This window comes from Hemitrygon akajei, chromosome 13 (genome assembly GCF_048418815.1).
Source record: "Hemitrygon akajei chromosome 13, sHemAka1.3, whole genome shotgun sequence".
Classification (NCBI taxonomy): domain Eukaryota; kingdom Metazoa; phylum Chordata; class Chondrichthyes; order Myliobatiformes; family Dasyatidae; genus Hemitrygon; species Hemitrygon akajei.
This window is the reverse complement of record NC_133136.1, coordinates 58,807,294-58,823,978: the sequence shown is the minus strand read 5'-3', so window position 1 is coordinate 58,823,978 and position 16,685 is coordinate 58,807,294. Positions and strand designations below refer to the sequence as shown.

Sequence of the window (16,685 nt, the reverse complement as noted above, 5' to 3'; positions counted from 1 at the left end):
ATGTGGAGGAGATGCTTTTGCCAATCCAGATGGATTGGGGACTACATGTGAGGAAATCCAGGATCCAATTGCACAAGGTGGCATTGAGGCCCAGGTCTTGGAGTTTACTGATTAGTTTTGAGGGGATGATGGTGTTAAATGCTGAGCTTTGATGAAGCGAATGGTCTTACCACTCCCTGGCCTACTTCAAATATCCAATATTCTGACTTTCTGCACGTTCCCCTATACATTCTCTCTCCACTAAAGCCATACCTTTAGCGGCAAAATCAAGCTGAAGAGCAAATAGAGCATGGGCAAGGAAAGGGCAGGAAGTTGTCCATGAAGTTCAGGAGTGGCACAGCTGTCTTCATCGCTAGTTTTCTCAGCAGTAGGTATGAATCCATTAAATAGTACTGTATCTTTACAACTAATCCTCTTTCTCACAATAACCTGATGACACAGCCTAACCTGCTGATTTCCTCCGGCATGCTTTACCGGCTTTCCAGCATTTCCAGAATCTCTTGCATCTCACAATAACCTGCCTCTTAAATTCCATTTTGACTGAGAAGATGCAGGAGGTTTAACAAAATGCTCCTCTTCACTAATCAGTCATACCCTTGCCATTTTTCTTTCTGATAATCAAGAATTGCAATCTAAACCAGCCAGGGTGAAAAACTAGGAAGGCAGTGATGATCAAGACATGATGTGTCGCTTCAGTAACTTTTGATTCGCACCTAGGAAAGAGATGGCATGAAACATATACAAAGCAATACATGTCAATGGTACCTCGCACCATGGAGAAACTGCAATAGAAACAGAAGATACCGAAAATGCCAGGCAGATCAGGCAGCATTTATGGAGAGAGAAAGTGAGTTAACATCTCAGATTGCCTTCAGAAGAGCTACAATCCTTGCAAAGCCACATGTTCTCTTAATCTGCTGCTTTTTGACAAGATAGATTGAATTGCAGTCAGCTTTCTTTGCACAAGATTATGGAGGACCTTCCCTGGGCAATAGCAAATGATGGACTGTGAAATACAGGGAATAAAATCCATATCCAGTCTGAAAGGAGCCTGGTCATAGTCATATTTACAGCCTATGTTGTTGTGTGCATTGTGCTTGTTAATATTTCTGTGCCTTTATTTTGTTACCTTAACTCTATACTGCACTATGCTTTCTGTAATACTGAGCGATCAGGTCTTCCTTTAACACTTTTGATATAAGCTTCATTTTCATTCCATTCCTATCCAGTCTACTCCTGGACATTCAGATTTCATTTTGGCAATGTATTCTCTCTAACCCTTGCCTTCTCCTCCTCCCACTAACCCTGATTCTCATGTAGATGCAGTTAATTTTGCCAAATTATATTACAATCTAGTAAAATTAGTGTTTCTCCAACTGAGAGATTCTAATAGTGTAGAATTGCTCATTTTCTACAATTTTGCAGTATTGTGTTGATTTATGATTGACATCAAGTAAACGTTGTCTCACTGACACCCCTCTTCCTTGCCAATCTTCTTTCAGAAATCTATGTCCAGAAATGCCCCAGTACTGTCTAATTTGCATCCACTGGCCAAAAATAAAATTCCTTAATTCTATTTTAAGGATTCGGCACCCTCAGTATTTCCACAATGATTTTATCCCTATTCATGTTAAGGTAATTAAAACTTCCTGCATGAACATTTAAATTTGTTGCAATTTGTATTCCTAGAGCAGAAGGACATACCTGCTCTACTATCCAATAAGATGATGACTGATCTGAACCTAACCTCTGCTCCCTTTTTCTGCCTGTTGCCTCTAACCCTTGGCCCACAACTTTAGAAAACTCTGGTTAGGCCCCATCCGGAGTACTGCATTCATTTTTGCTCACCCAGTCAAGGGAGGAACGTGGAAGTTTTGCAGAGGGTGTAGAAACAGTTTACCAATTCAAAGTAAATGTGTGGGGCAAGTTTTTTTATATACAGAATGGTATGTATCTGGAAGTAAATAAGTTATCAAATGAACATACGACATTTTGAGATGAGACTTTGTCTCAAGATGGGAAAGGAAGAGGGCTGAAGCCGAATAAAAAGGTGGAGGGGGTGGGGGAATGGAGTACAAACTGGCAGGAGATTGGTGAAGCTTGGTGAGGGGAAGATGGGTGGGTGGGGGAATGAGAAGCTAGGAGGTAATAGGTGGAAAAGGTGAAGGGCTGAAGAAGGGATCTGATAGGAGAGGAGTGGAACATGGAAGATAGGGAAGGAGGAGCGGAACCAGAGGGAAGTGATGGCAGTCAAGGAGAAAGGAAGGGATAAGAGGGGAGCCAGAAAGGGGAATAGAAAGAGAGAGAATGGGGCAAGGAGAGAAATTACTGGAAGTTAAAAAACTCAATGTTCATGCAGTCAAGCTGGAGGCTATCTAAATGGAATATGAGATGTTGTTCCTTTAAACTGAAAGTGACCGCATTATGGCAGTGGAGGAGGCCATGAATGTCATGTCAGAATGGAAATGAGTGGCCATTGGGAGATCTTCAGGTTTCCCAATGCCTGGAAAACCGAGATGGTGGAGACAAATCATAGGAAAAAGATAAACTGGAAGCTTGTAACCTCATGTATTTAAACCTCTAAGCCACATTGCATAGCAGTTTGACAGCTTATCTCCTGCCCCACCAGTGTTAAACCTAAAATAAAGTGTAATGATCAATATTTTTAAGAATACTTACACATCAACTAACTATGACTGTCTATTTTTAAGGGATGAAATCATACGCATAATACTCTGCACAAAAAGGGACATAAATTCATAAATATCACAAATCACAGAAGCTGGTAAATATGTAACAGGATAGAATAGAGGAGGAGATGCCAGAATCTAGAGCAAAAAAGAATAAATGGTTAGAGGAACTCAGCTAGGGAGCATCTGTGGAGGCAATAGGATGAGTAACACTTGAGACTGAGTGTATGAAGTCAATAATTCAAGATCCTCTCAATTTGCTTTTCTCACTTATCTTCGTATTATCGGCAAGTTTGGTTGCAGCATTCTTGGTCCTTTCATCTAGGTCATTACTGTAGATCATAAATAATTAATGTGAAGTTTTAAACTTCAGTTAGGAGATGGGAAATCATACACTGGGGAAAACAGAATCTAAAACATGTAGAAATAGAAATGAATGTACAAATATGTAAAAGAAATAATTAAGACCAGGTCAAGTAATTAAAATACCATAGGACTGATATTTATTTTCAACATTATTTGGTTTAGACATAATGCAATATCTAGGGTCCAGTTCCATAAAAATAACCTAGAGAAGTAGTATGAGATGTGAAAGTGAAAGTGGTAGCTTAAACATGTAGTGTAATGTTTTAAATAAAAATTCTTATGAAAAGGTTTCTGATATATCAGATTTTTAATAGTTTTTAATATAATTGATGTTTCAAAAGGTTTGACAATATGTCTTAACTCTGCAATATGTATTAACTCTGTATTCATGCAGTACAAGAACAACAAGTAGGCAAGATAGACAATTAAGACAAAACTCTTGCCAACTTCAAAGAATGTACTAAAGCAGGGATGCGATGTAAAGCAGAAATGTCTGGATACCAGATGCAGGACGAGTATTTGAAAGGGACAGATATTCAATGACACAACATTAATTGCATCTATAAGGAATGCACCAGCAAGGAATGGTTCTCAAAACAACAGAATCAGTCCTTGGCAAATAATATGTGAATTACAGGCCTTTCAACTAGTGTAAGGATTTTTGTAAAAGGTATAACCTTGGTTATGCGAAAGAACCAGCTCATCAGTAGCATAGTCTGAGACAGAATAAAACATAAAGATGTACTATTGAATTGATCATTAAGAACGCTTAAGAAAACTGTTAGCATGTAAGATCAGTTCAATATCAAAATCTCATAACTTTGCCAATTATGCTCCATAAGTAGCTAAATAACTGAAGGTAATTCACTAGAGCTGGAAGGGAGCTGTAAATCACTTAAGGATCTAACTAAACTTAAGGGCATATTGCCAATTGGAACAGAAGAAATTTAATGGATTTCTCACAGTAATGTCCACTGTAAATCCAAGTAGTTAAATTATATCCATCTGAGTCAGACAAGAGCTATCCAGTGGTCAACAGGAAGGACTGAAGTAGAGACCAAAGGATTTTAATACTAGAAAGCATTAATCATTGTAAAATAAGCTTTGTAAGTACAAGAGTTTCTTTTCCAGCATGATTGGATGCTTAACCGAAACTGATACATCAGATTACAAAAAACAGCCTGAACTGTCTGCGTAGATATGCTATTCGTTGGCCAGTTGAGTCACTGTGGCAACTAGAAGATCCAAGGCTGAAGGTTGTGAAATTAAAGCTTTTGGACAAAATTGCTTGTAACTTCTCAGCTGAAGTTTTCAGCTTGGCACTTAATAAATGATATTTTAAATTATAAATGTGTTAAGTAGCATGCAGTGTGTATATGACCTGGTTTTATGAGCAATATCATAGCTACACAGGCAGGAGAACAGTGTTTTTTTATGGGAAATCAGAATCCCTGGTTTACACACACACAAAGATGAAATTCTGTAACCTGCAATACCTGTCATTGACAAATTTCCCATCCAGATATATGGTTGGGCAGTTTGGTTTCTAGTCAGACAGGAAGAATTCTGAAGTAGAGTTCCTAACAGAGAGGTACAATCCACAATCCCAATGGTAAGGAGACACCGGAGACTACACAAGAGCAAATGATAAAGTTGCTGAAAGAACACAACATGTTAAGCAGCACTTATGGAGGCAAAGGCACAGTTAATGTTTTAAGTAAAGACCCTGCATCATGTCTGATAGGACTGACTTTGGATCTTGACCCAAAATGTCAACTATCCCTTTGCCTCCAAAAGGCTGTTTTACCCGCTGAGTTCCTTCAGCAGTTTGCTCTTTACTCCCAATGTCACGGATCCTGTCTTGCTCATCAAGTTGGAAGGATTTATCCCTGATCACGAGGTCTAATTATGTGATCATTTTATGTTCTGATAAATAGAGCTAATGAGGTGAGTATAGATCCTTATTCTGCTTCCAAATTCATTTGCTGATTTTCATTCAGCCTGGGAGATGTTGCTGTCTTCTGCAAAACCTAGCAATAAAGTATTTTTATATCTCATTATCTTAATTGACTCCAATCCACCTATTTTGGCTATAACTATTCAGCGCAATATTTTGAATCCAGAAGTGAGGTCAAACATACCAGACAGTTACAAGTTAATGTAAACCTGATTCTCTGCCATGTATTACATTATCTTATATACTACATTCTATTTAATGCTAGGTAATCCTGTTTCTGTAGAAGTAACTTGAATAATTCTGCAACCGCAGGATTGAAATCTACTGCATTTAAAATGAAATGGATTCTGCCATTAATGAGAAAGAAAGAAATGTATGAGAGCTTTTGTAATCTCATCTCTCCCAGATTTTAAAAGCCTTCTCCTTTGGTCTACGATAAGACTTTTAGATTATATGGCCCCTTGGACACATTCAAGTTAACTCATAAAGCCTCTCATTTTCCTTTTTAAGATATGGCCGTTCACCCCCACCTCCCCTACAATGTCAGAATTAAGTGCATGTTAAAAATTGGATAAACCAAGCAGGAGGGAATGGCCCAACTGCTAGAACATGCATTTAAGTAACAATGTGTAATTCTGACTACTGACAGCATCTAATAAAGCAGCAAAATGATGTAGGCTCTCTGATAGCTGATGGAGCTGAGTGAGTCATCATCACTGCAGTCATATCAGAAAATTATGAAAGTGCTGCCGCTGGCAAACATGGCATTAATCATTAGCTTTATACAAGAAAAAATAATCTGGCACATGCCTCATAGGAATTTCTGTTGTACGAGTTTAAATTTATTGAAGCATAACAGTTAGCCACAGGATTAAGGAGTCAGGCAGATTAATGGTTCAAAAAGTAATGAAAGTTACAATTATTACAAATGGTAAGGTCATACAAAACACACCCAAAATATACATGACAAATCTTTTGCATTTGGTTCATCAGTGGACAGCAAAGTGCTTTGGTATTGTTCGTGACCAGAATCTTATCCTCCTTGGGTTTCAGCTTCTGTGAGTGAAGGAGATGTTAAGCCAAGGTTAGCAGTAGTGATACCTCAAGGAACTCTCAATTAGCTGCCTTTTTTCATCCTTTATACACAGGCATGAACACTGTATTTATGAGTTGATATATGATTTTGAGGGGCTATTAAATGATTTCTGTCTGACAACATCCTAATTGTCTCAGATCATTAATGAAGCAATCACAAACAGACCCCCTATCCTAAATGACTTCTCTCTGATTAATGTGGCAATGGAATTTTCTCATTTCTGGCCTTACTCAGTGAACTATTAAGGCAATTCTGCTAAGACCATTCTAATGGCCTAATTCAATGGACTCAGCTTTCTCATCCAGCCAATGTAATGACATCAGGATTTCTTGATACCTTATTGGCATCCCAATTAGCACAGTGGAATAATTTTATTTGCCTAGAGGAAGTACTACCTGTCATTGCTTTGAATATCAGGGGTAGGATATTTTACTATCTGAGTTGCTAAGAACATCATTTGAACCTGCTGACTTAAATCTTTCTATGTGTGATTTCCTTCTTGACAATACTTTGACCACTACTACCACATTTAGTCAAACCTCAGGTTATGTAATGGTTCTTTGAATCATCCAAAGAAATCAGAAAGTAACAATTTTAATGAAGATTGATTAACATGAATATTTTAATTGTTTTCATTATGTAATTGCAATGGTACAGAATCAGAATGTCCACCATCCAGTGGTTCATAATGAAGATCTTGAAATATCTGTGGATGTTACATTGTTTGATAAAGTATTTTACAAGACTTAATAGAAATGATTGCCTTTTCTGTTTCCAAAGCAAATCTTTTAAGTGGCTTCCTGCTGTGAACCAACTGCTTGTGATTTTAAAAACAAGCTGTCTGTTTAATTATTGTGGGGAGATTACATGCAAATACTTTTTAATTTTTTTTGAAAATAGGTTCCCTTTGAATTAACTAGCAACTACCCCTACTTTATAACTCCTGAAGATGAATGCATTTCTGTAACTCGTTTTCCCATCTTGAATTTTTTTAAGTGATGAAAAATTTGCATAAAGTCATATTTGCATGAGACAGATCTCTCATAACCTGAGGAGCAAATATCTTTGAGTTTATGATCATACTTCAATTAGTCAAGAAATAACTAATGTAAAAAGGATTAAGTAGCATTTCTGTTGTACAATGCTTATAAATACAGTCTATCTTGAAAATCAGCCTCCCCTCCATTGATTCTGTCTACACTTCCCACCATAGACATTCTCTCTCCTCCTGTCAAGTAGAAGATACAACAGCTTAAAAATACACACCAGACTCAATGACGGCTTCTAACCTGCTGTTACACAACCCTTGAATTGGCCTTTGTTCAGTAAAGATGAACTTTTGATCTCAGTCTTGTCATAACCCTTGTACTGTATTTGTCCACCATCACTGCACTTTCTCTGTAACATGATATTCCACATTCTTTTCCCTTTGTGTTATCTTGATATTACTAGACTTAGAACCATGGGTCTGATGACATGCAAAGCAAGTTTTTCTCTGTACCTACCTCTGACCAGTTACCAATCACCCTTTCTGGCATGGCACAACAATAAGATAAGTGGAGAAATATAAAATGCCAGAAAAAACAAATTTATTCATTTGGATGATGCTTCATGCAAAAGCCCTTGAAGATCCTTGTTTAAGGTTGTGGGATCATAGAGTCTGACTGGTGGCTGCGATATCAACAGATTAGTAAGCAGCAGTTTTCCAACATCTACATTGATGGTGATTGAGGAGCACACTATGCTGCCTCTTTTCCAGATCTGAACAATTGAAATAGGAGTCTGTGTTTTGCTGTAGAGTATGGACTTGGATCAGCAAAGTAGCCTAAATGGAAGGGCACAAGAGATTACAGTCCAAGTGAAAGATTGAATTAATGTTTGTGAAGATGTAAGAAAGAAAATTGACCTGCAACGGCTGTATTTGTGACATGACATCCTCAGTAAACCTAGTGTGGATTTATTCCTAATAGGTCCATGGGCCGCCAATATTTTTGATCACTGATTGCCAGTGGCGTATAAAAGGTCAATGCCAGGATAATCTTTGCACTGGTGAAAGAGCAATATCAATCCTCGAGTCTCTCTTGAATGGGATTACAACAAAAGATATATCTTTGTCAATGCTTCCTTGGCAACAAGATGGTGCCAAAGGCCAAGGTCTTTGATATCGATTGCAGAAACCAGAAGCGCTAAGAAACAATGAGCCTTGAAAAGTTAGCATCAGCTCCTAGTCTGGACGTGTGAACAGTGGAAGCAGGTGGTGAAGCATTAGTCACAGTGTACAGGCTGACTGTCACCAACTTTATTACTGCTGGAACATAGTTGATGTAACTTTCCTCACCAGTCCATATAAAATTAGACAAAATATCAAAATGAATGAAAATGCAGCTTAGGCATTTCATCACCTCACTTGGTAGGGCTCCGAGGAGTGTTGGAGAACAGATTCTAATTCCCTGAAAGTGGCATTGCAGGTAGACAGTGGTAAAGAAGGCATTTGGTACACTGGCCTTCACCAGTCAAGACAATGAGTAGAAGTTGGAATGTTATGCTGCAGTTGTACAAATATTGGAGAGTCACATTTGGAATATTATGTTCGGTTTTAGTCACCCTCCTGTAAGAAAGAACATAGAAATCCACAGCACATTACAGGCTCTTTGGCCCACAATGTTGTGCTGACAATATAACCTACTTCAGAAACTACCTAGAATTACCCTACCCATAGCCCTCTATTTTTCTGAGCTCCATGCACCTATCTAAGAGAGTCTTAAAAGACCCTATTGTACCTGCCTCTACCACCATCGCTGCCAGTGCATTCCATGCACCTACCAATCTCTGTATGAAAAACTTACCTCTGACATTCCTCTTGTACCTACTTCCAAGCACCTTAAAACTAAGCCCCATCATGTTAGTCACTTCAGCCCTGGGAAAAAGCCTCTGGCTATCTACATGATCAATGCCTCTCATCATCTTATATACTTCTATCAGGTCACCTCTCATCCTACATCGCTCCAAGGAGAAAAGGTCAAGTTCACTCAACCTATTCTCATAAGGAATGCTCTCCAATCCAGGCAACATCCTTGTAAATATTCTCTGCTGTCTCTCTACAATATCCATATACTTCCTGTAGTGAGGTGACCAGAACTGAACACAGTACTCCAAGTGGGGTCTAACTAAGGTCTTATATAGCTGTAACATTACCTCACAGCTATTGAACTGAATCCCACGGTCGATGAAGGCCAACACACCATATGCCTTCTTAACAACATGGTTGACCTGCACAGCATCTTTTAGTGTCCTATGGACCCGGACTCCAAGATCTCGCTGATCCTCCACACTGCCAAGAGTCTTCACACTTATTTGGGTTGAACTCCATCTGCCACTTCTCAGCCCAGTTCTGCATCCTATCGATGTCCCAATGTAACCTCTGACAATCCAGACTATTCACAACACCCCCAACCTTTGTGTCATCAGCAAACTTACTAACCCACCCTTCTACTTCCTCTTCCAGGTCACTTATAAAAATCACAAAGAGTAGGGGTCCCAGAACAGATCCCTGAGGCACACCACTGGTCACCGGCCTCCATGCAGAATATGGCCCATCTACAACCACTCTTTGCCTTCTGTGGGCAAGACAGTTATGAATCCACAAAGCAAGGTCTCCTTGGATCCCATGCCTCCTTACTTTCTGAATAAGCTTCACATGGTGAACCTTATCAAATGCCTTACTGAGATCCATATACATTACATCCACTGTTCTACCTTCAACGTGTTTTGTTACATCCCCAAAGTATTCAATCAGAATGATGGCAGAGGAGATGTATGAAGATGTTGCCAGGACTGGGGGTAGTGAGTAATGGGCAGAAATTGAAGAGTTTTGACCTTTCAATGAAGTGTAGGAGATTGAGGGGTGGTCTTTTAGAGGTGTATAAGATCAAATGGGGCCGATAAAGAATCATTGAGCAGAGTATTTCTCCAACATTGGGGATACAAGAACTAGAGGACAAAGGTTTAAAGTGAGAAGGGAGAGACTTAATAGGAATCTGAAGGGTGTTTTGTCATTTTTTTCCCCCACACATAGGATTGTCCATATATGGAATGAGCTGCCGGAAGAAGTGGCCTAGGGAGGCACATTAACATTTAAAAGATACTTGGACAGGTACATGGATAAGAAAGGCTTAGAGGGATATGGGCCAAATGCAAGCAAATGGGACTAGCTTAGATGGGAGTCTTTCTCAGCATGAACTCATTGGACAAAGAGCTCATTTTGTGTGTATGACTCTGATCTGTATTTCTTCCTCCCTGCCTTTAACTGGAAGAACTCTGTTCTACCCTTGCCCCCAATAGCTTTGTTCACAATGAACAGTTTTTCTTATCATCTGTTTGGTTTATTGGTTCCTATGGTTACTGGCTGGAAGGTGTTGAACATAGAAGAGTACAGCTCTGTTAAAGTTACAAAGTTCTCCTAATGGAGCTAGTCTTATAATGTCCTTTACATCATCCAATTTTCCAGAAATTTACCTCCAAGGGGCTTTGGTTTCATTTGTGTCATTGAATGGGAGATGCCTTTCTGACCCTTGAGATGATTTTGTCATTTTAAATTCATTCATTCCTTCTGTAATCCCTGCTACAGTGCTGCTATTAGTTCTTTTCAGTATTAGTGGGTTCTGTTCCACTGGCTGAAAATCCACCCAGGAAAATAGGTCACAGGCCAGGTGGCTACATAATGCTGGAATGTCCTCTCCTACCAGAATTCCATCTCAGTTCCCACACCCGGACACCAGCCTAACTCACAATATTCCAGCACCCAGCCCTGATTCTAAAGATTGTGTTCTACCAATATGGAAAGTCTGAAAGAGACTGGAGCAGGGAAGGTCATAAAAGGAAAATAGGCAATACAAATAATTTTAATGGAAACGAGTGAAAACTGGAAAAATAAACCTTGCCTTTTTAAGCTATATTCAGAAATTTAAAATTATAGTAACTTATTTGCCCCTGTGTTGCATATGCCAGATTTTGCCATTAACATCTCTAACTGGATCAGTGCCAACCAATTATGAATGCTTATGGAAAATGGGTGATGAGGAAATTTAATGAAAACATATGCTATTACACATTGATTCACAATAAGATTGAAACAATATATCCTGCCACTGATTTTATAATTCATTTTTTCAGGATGATAGGATCAACAGCATGGCTAGTGTTACTGCCCACCTCCATTCTGCTCGAGAAGATGGTGGTGAGTCACCTTTGCAACCAACAGCTGTCTATCTGGTGAAGATATTCCCATTGTGCTTTTGGTGCAAGGTTACTGATTATAGAGACAGTGACAGTGAAGGTCTAGTGTGTAAAGCAATGTTCCCTCCTTTTTTAAAAAAAAAACAGCTGCGCAGACCCACTATTGCTCTGAGCAGGAAATATTACCATGGCCTGAAAACTGCTCGGCACTTTAAATGGTTAAATGTTAAGAAAATTCCGGCAATGTGGCAACAAAGGCTACGTGCACGGGACCATTTCAGCTATTGCATGACCATGCATCCATGCAGCTTAGAGGGAACAGGTAGTGCAAAGTCAAGTGATGCACAATTTGCAGAAGATCCTGCAGGTGGTGGTGTTTTCTTCAAACCTTGGTCCAAATGAGCATTTATAAAACATTCTGAAATGATGTTATATATATATATATATATATATATATATATCTGTGGTTTGGGTTTCCATCACAAATTTCTACATTTTCCCAAGTACTGTTACGATGTTGGAAGGGTGGGATGGGTCTGTGCTCCACGAAAATAGGCCATAGTGCACTTTTGTGTAACTTATCATAACCCTAGCTTTTTTAACATATCCAAAATACTGCTAATAGCCAGAACAGTTGTAGGACTTTAAAAACTTTATACAGCCTAAAAGATGATATTCTCAAAACTTGATTGCACAATAGATGAACCTGAAGCCCTAAAATCCAAGATTTGTTTGCATCAACAAGAAACGTTGATGCACAAAGCAACGAGGCATATCTGTACCACTTGTTGAATGCAGACATGCAGCTTCAATAAAGTAGATTATGTGTTTGCCATTCTAAGTTTTGGCATGCAGTGTTTGTCCCCTTAGTGAAGAAAGGATGGACTTTCTATAGAATGAGTGCTAAAAGATTCACCAAATTGATTCCTAGGATGGAGGGTCTTTTATGTGGAGGAATTGAATTAACCACATGAGTATTCATTAGAGTTAGAAAAGTAAGAAACCTACAAAATAGGAAAATAGTAAACATATAAAACCTCTAAAGGCTGCATGCAGAGGAGATTTTTGTCCTAAACAGTAGTGATTATGTTGGGCATGTCATAAATGAGGTGCTTAGAGCTGCATTTAACAAGGGTAATGCAATGATCAGGGACGCAAGCCTTCATTTAGAATAGACAAACCAAACTATCAGTAATAATATGGGGGATAAATTCACTGAATTTACAAAAGATAACTTTCTAGATCAAAATGATGAGTAATCAGAAAATAGAAACAATAGGAATCTTAGATAATTCTCATCAACTTTTTCTGCCCTTTGCTCTTTCTTTACTCCACACAAACAAACATGACCACTTCTCACTACTTCCATTATTTCAATATTTGTTATCAGGGATACCACTCCTTCACTTGCATTGAACCTCTGTTGTAAGAGTTGAGCATCTTGGAATATTTAATTCCTAATTACGTTCACTTTGCACCTAATAAATAATTATCAGATCTTAATCATTTATTTCTATTTGTGTTATTAGAAGAAATCTGTGCAGCTGCAACTTTTTCAAATTACAGGATGAAACTCAATATTGGTATTAAGTTCCACTTCCTGTAGTCCCTGAGTCAATCCCTACAAATACCACGGAGGATATCCCTGAACCGGAGATTATTTCACAGCCACAATTCTCACCTGCCAAGCAGAGTGACATGTCGTGTCAGGAAAGATGTCATCCTACAAGAGTAAGAAATCCTCAAAACATTACATATTGGAGATAAGATACATTCCATATTAAGTTGATAGCTAAGCAGAAAGGGGTGCAGTGTATTAAATCTTTTTGTAATACTTGATTAATATCATAAATATATTGTTTGATTAAGCATTCTTTATTTGTTTACATAATTCATTATGGACTATATGCAAAAAGTATGTGAATTGCATTCATCATTATGACACCAAGTCACTAAAATAAGAGAAAAAGAAAAAGTAGGCAAGTATCCTGGCCCCAGTGTTTTTCTTTCAAATCATATCTGGAGTTACAAAACATAATGCTACAAATAGCAAAACATACAAAGTGCTGGGGGAGCTCAGCACGTCAGGCAGCATCTGTGGAAATGAATAAACAGTCGACATTTTGGGCAGAGACGCTTCATCAGGACTCAACACTATAAATACCTGGGTTATCCATATTTCCCTTCTTGAACTGGGCATTTCTGGAAATGCAGCTCATTCGTCCTTCACTAACAGCCACCGGACTCTGCAGTGAAAAACCCACCTTTCTTCAGGCTTTGTACATTTAGGATGATTTCGACTTTGGTCACACCAAATCCGTGAGGCTAGAATGTCTCGCCCACCCAAACCCCAGATGTGTGAATGCTGCATGTTTACTACACCCAGCAAGAAATAACAAATTGCACACTGTATGCAATTAAAAAGATATATTTATAAACGTTAACTTGACCAAAGAGTTAGTAAAGAAAAAGAAAAAAAAACAAAAAGGGCCCATAATTAAGCAGTCAAATATGCACAGATTGGAGCTCAAATCTTCCAAAACACCATATTCACCGACCTTCAGTAAACCTCTGTGCTTTGGACTCCATTGACTCGTGCATTCCCACCAGTCTGAATCCTACAGCTGGTCGTCTCCAGCTTTTCTCCTCATCTCCTGCCTGAAAAAAGACAAAGCCCGATGTTAGTGCTCCTCACAATACCCCTCTCCCCAGTGTTCTCCAGAGCCTTCTTTCAGTTTCACCATCCTAATTGGGTGACACACATTTTCTAAGCATCCCTCATCTTTAATGCTAACCCAAACAAGCTGAAAACAAAACAGACTGATCGTACAGAACTGGTAGACTGAAATACCTACAGCATGGCAGTAAAGATGTGAACAAGGGCCTTACATTTGTTACTCTTACAGTTTTCTGGGACCTTACCTTCTACTAATGAGGACACAAAGATCTTTGTCAAGGCCTCAGTAATCTCATTTGATTTCAGTATTCTGGGTCAAATGTCATCTCAGCTTATTCATCTTAATGCTTTTCAGAAAACCCAGAACTCCATCCACCCAAATTTCAAAATGTTCCAGCATATTAGTAGGCTCCACTCTGCCTTCACCATCTTCCAAATCCTTCTCCTCAGTAGAGTCATAGAGAAGTACAGCACAGAACCAGGCCTTTCAGCCCATCAAGTCCATGCCAAAGCCATTTTAAACTGCATTCTTCCATTGACCTGCACCAGGACCATAGGCCTCTATACCCCTACCACCCCCGTATCTATCCAGACTTCTCCTAAATGTTGAAATCCAGCTCGCATCCACCACTGGTGCTGACGACTAACTCCACACTCCCACAACTCTTTGGCTGAAAAGGTTTCACCTCATGTTCTCGTTAAACTTCTCATCATTCACCCTTAACCCATGACCTCTAGTTGTAGTCCTACTCAGCCTCAATGGGAAAAGCCTGCTTGCATTTGCCCTATCTATGCCCCTCATAATTTTGTATACCTCTATCTAATCTCCTCTCAATCTTCTATGTTCTAAAGAATATATCCTAACATATTCAATCTTTCCTTATAACTCAGGTCCTCCAGACCCAGCAACAACCTTGTAAATTTTCTCTGCACTTTCTCAACTTTGTTTACATCTTTCCTGTAAGTAAGTGAACAAAACCGCATACAACACTCCAAATTAGGCCTCACCAACATCTTATACAACTTCAACATAACATCCCATCTCATGTACTCAGTACTTTGATTTATGAAGGCCAATGTGGCAAAAGCTTTCTTTATGACCATATCTACCTGCAAAGCCACTTTCAATGAATTATGGACCTGTATTCCCAGATCCTTTTGTTCTACCACACCCCTCAATGCCCTACCATTCACTGTGTATGATCTATCCTGGATGGTCCTACTGAAGTGCAAAACCTCACATATGCCTGCATTAAATTCCATCTGCTATTTTTCATCCCATTTTTTCCAGCTGATGCAGATCCCTCTGCAAGCCATGACAGTCTTCCTCAATATCCACTACATCCCCAATCTTGATGTCATCCACAACTATGATGATCCAGTTAACCACATCATAAAGATCATTGATATAGATGACAAACGATAAAGGACCCAGCACCGATCCCTGCAGCACACCACTAGTCACAGGCCTCCATTTGAAGAGGCAACCCTCTACTACCACTCTCCAACTTCTCCCACAAAGCCAATGACTAATCCAATTTACTACCTCATCTTGAATGCCAAGCAACTGAACCTTCTTGACCAACCTCTCATGCAGGACCTTGTCAAATGCTTCACTAAAGTCCATGTAGAGAATATCCACTGCCTTGCCTTCATCCACTTTCCTCGTAACTTCCTCGAAAAACTCCATAAGATAGGTTAGACATGACCTACCATAATCAGTCCATGTCTATCCAATTACTTGTTATATCTAATCCTTTCCAATAACTTTCTCCCAACAGACATCAGACTCATCAGCCTGTAATTTCCTGATTTATGTTAAGAGTGGAACAACATTGGCCATCTTCTAATCCTCTAGTACCTCCCATTGCTAAAGAAGATTTAAATAACTCTACAACTGCCCTAGCAGTTTCTGCACTTGCCTCATGTAGGATTCAACAGCACTCTATGTCAGGCCCTGGGGATTTATCAATCCTGATATGCCTCAGGATAGCAAACACCTCCTCCTCTGTTTCAGGAACCTCTTTTGGATGCAGTGAAGAAATCCCATCTCAGTTATTCTTCTTGTATTAAGTTCCAATCAATACTGGGAAAGTCCCCACTAGGGCAACCCTGTTGTTTCTGTACCCTTCCATAATCTGTTTCTCCACCTCTTGGTAAACCTATAGTACAATCTCAACAGTGTAATCTCTTATTTTGAAATTCCACCCAAATTACCTCTGTAAATGAACCCTCCAGTATGTCCAGAGTACTGCTGTGACATTCTCCTTCATGGGTAGTGCAATCCTTCCAGCTCTTTTAGTCTCATCTCTATCGTATGTAAAAACAACAAAACTCAGGAAAATTGAGCTGCCAGCCTTGTCTCTTGTGTAAACAGGTCTCTGTCATGGCAACAACATTGTAAGGCAAATTTCAGACAGCAATAACAGGAAGGCATGTTTTAAGATGGATTCTGCCTGAATAGGACCTCACTAGAAAGTACAAGAACAACATAACAGAGAAAATCCAGAAGTGTCTTCCAAGCACATAAATAGTAAATGGCAGAAAGAAAAGAGGTAGGTTGATTGGAGATAATAAAATGATGATCTAAGAAGAGACAGAAGGGATATCTGGAACACCTTATAACAGAATTGATAGTGGTGGAGCATACTGCTAAATCATCAA

General features: G+C 39.1%; 1 protein-coding gene across 2 annotated transcripts in view; it reads right to left on the bottom strand.

Annotated features, from left to right (window-relative positions):
• commd8 (COMM domain containing 8) overlaps positions 1-16,685 on the bottom strand; it is a 101,674-nt gene that overhangs the window by 52,878 nt on the left and 32,111 nt on the right. The window contains exons 5-6 of one of the 2 annotated variants that reach the window (XM_073064718.1): positions 13,903-14,002; positions 5,834-6,069 (exon numbers count right to left, since the gene is read on the bottom strand). In XM_073064718.1, coding sequence (XP_072920819.1) covers positions 6,047-6,069; positions 13,903-14,002 — 123 coding nt within the window. In that variant the 3' untranslated portion in view covers positions 5,834-6,046. Of the gene's footprint in view, positions 1-5,833; positions 6,070-13,902; positions 14,003-16,685 lie in introns of those variants that run through there. The other variant, XM_073064716.1, reaches the window with a different exon arrangement.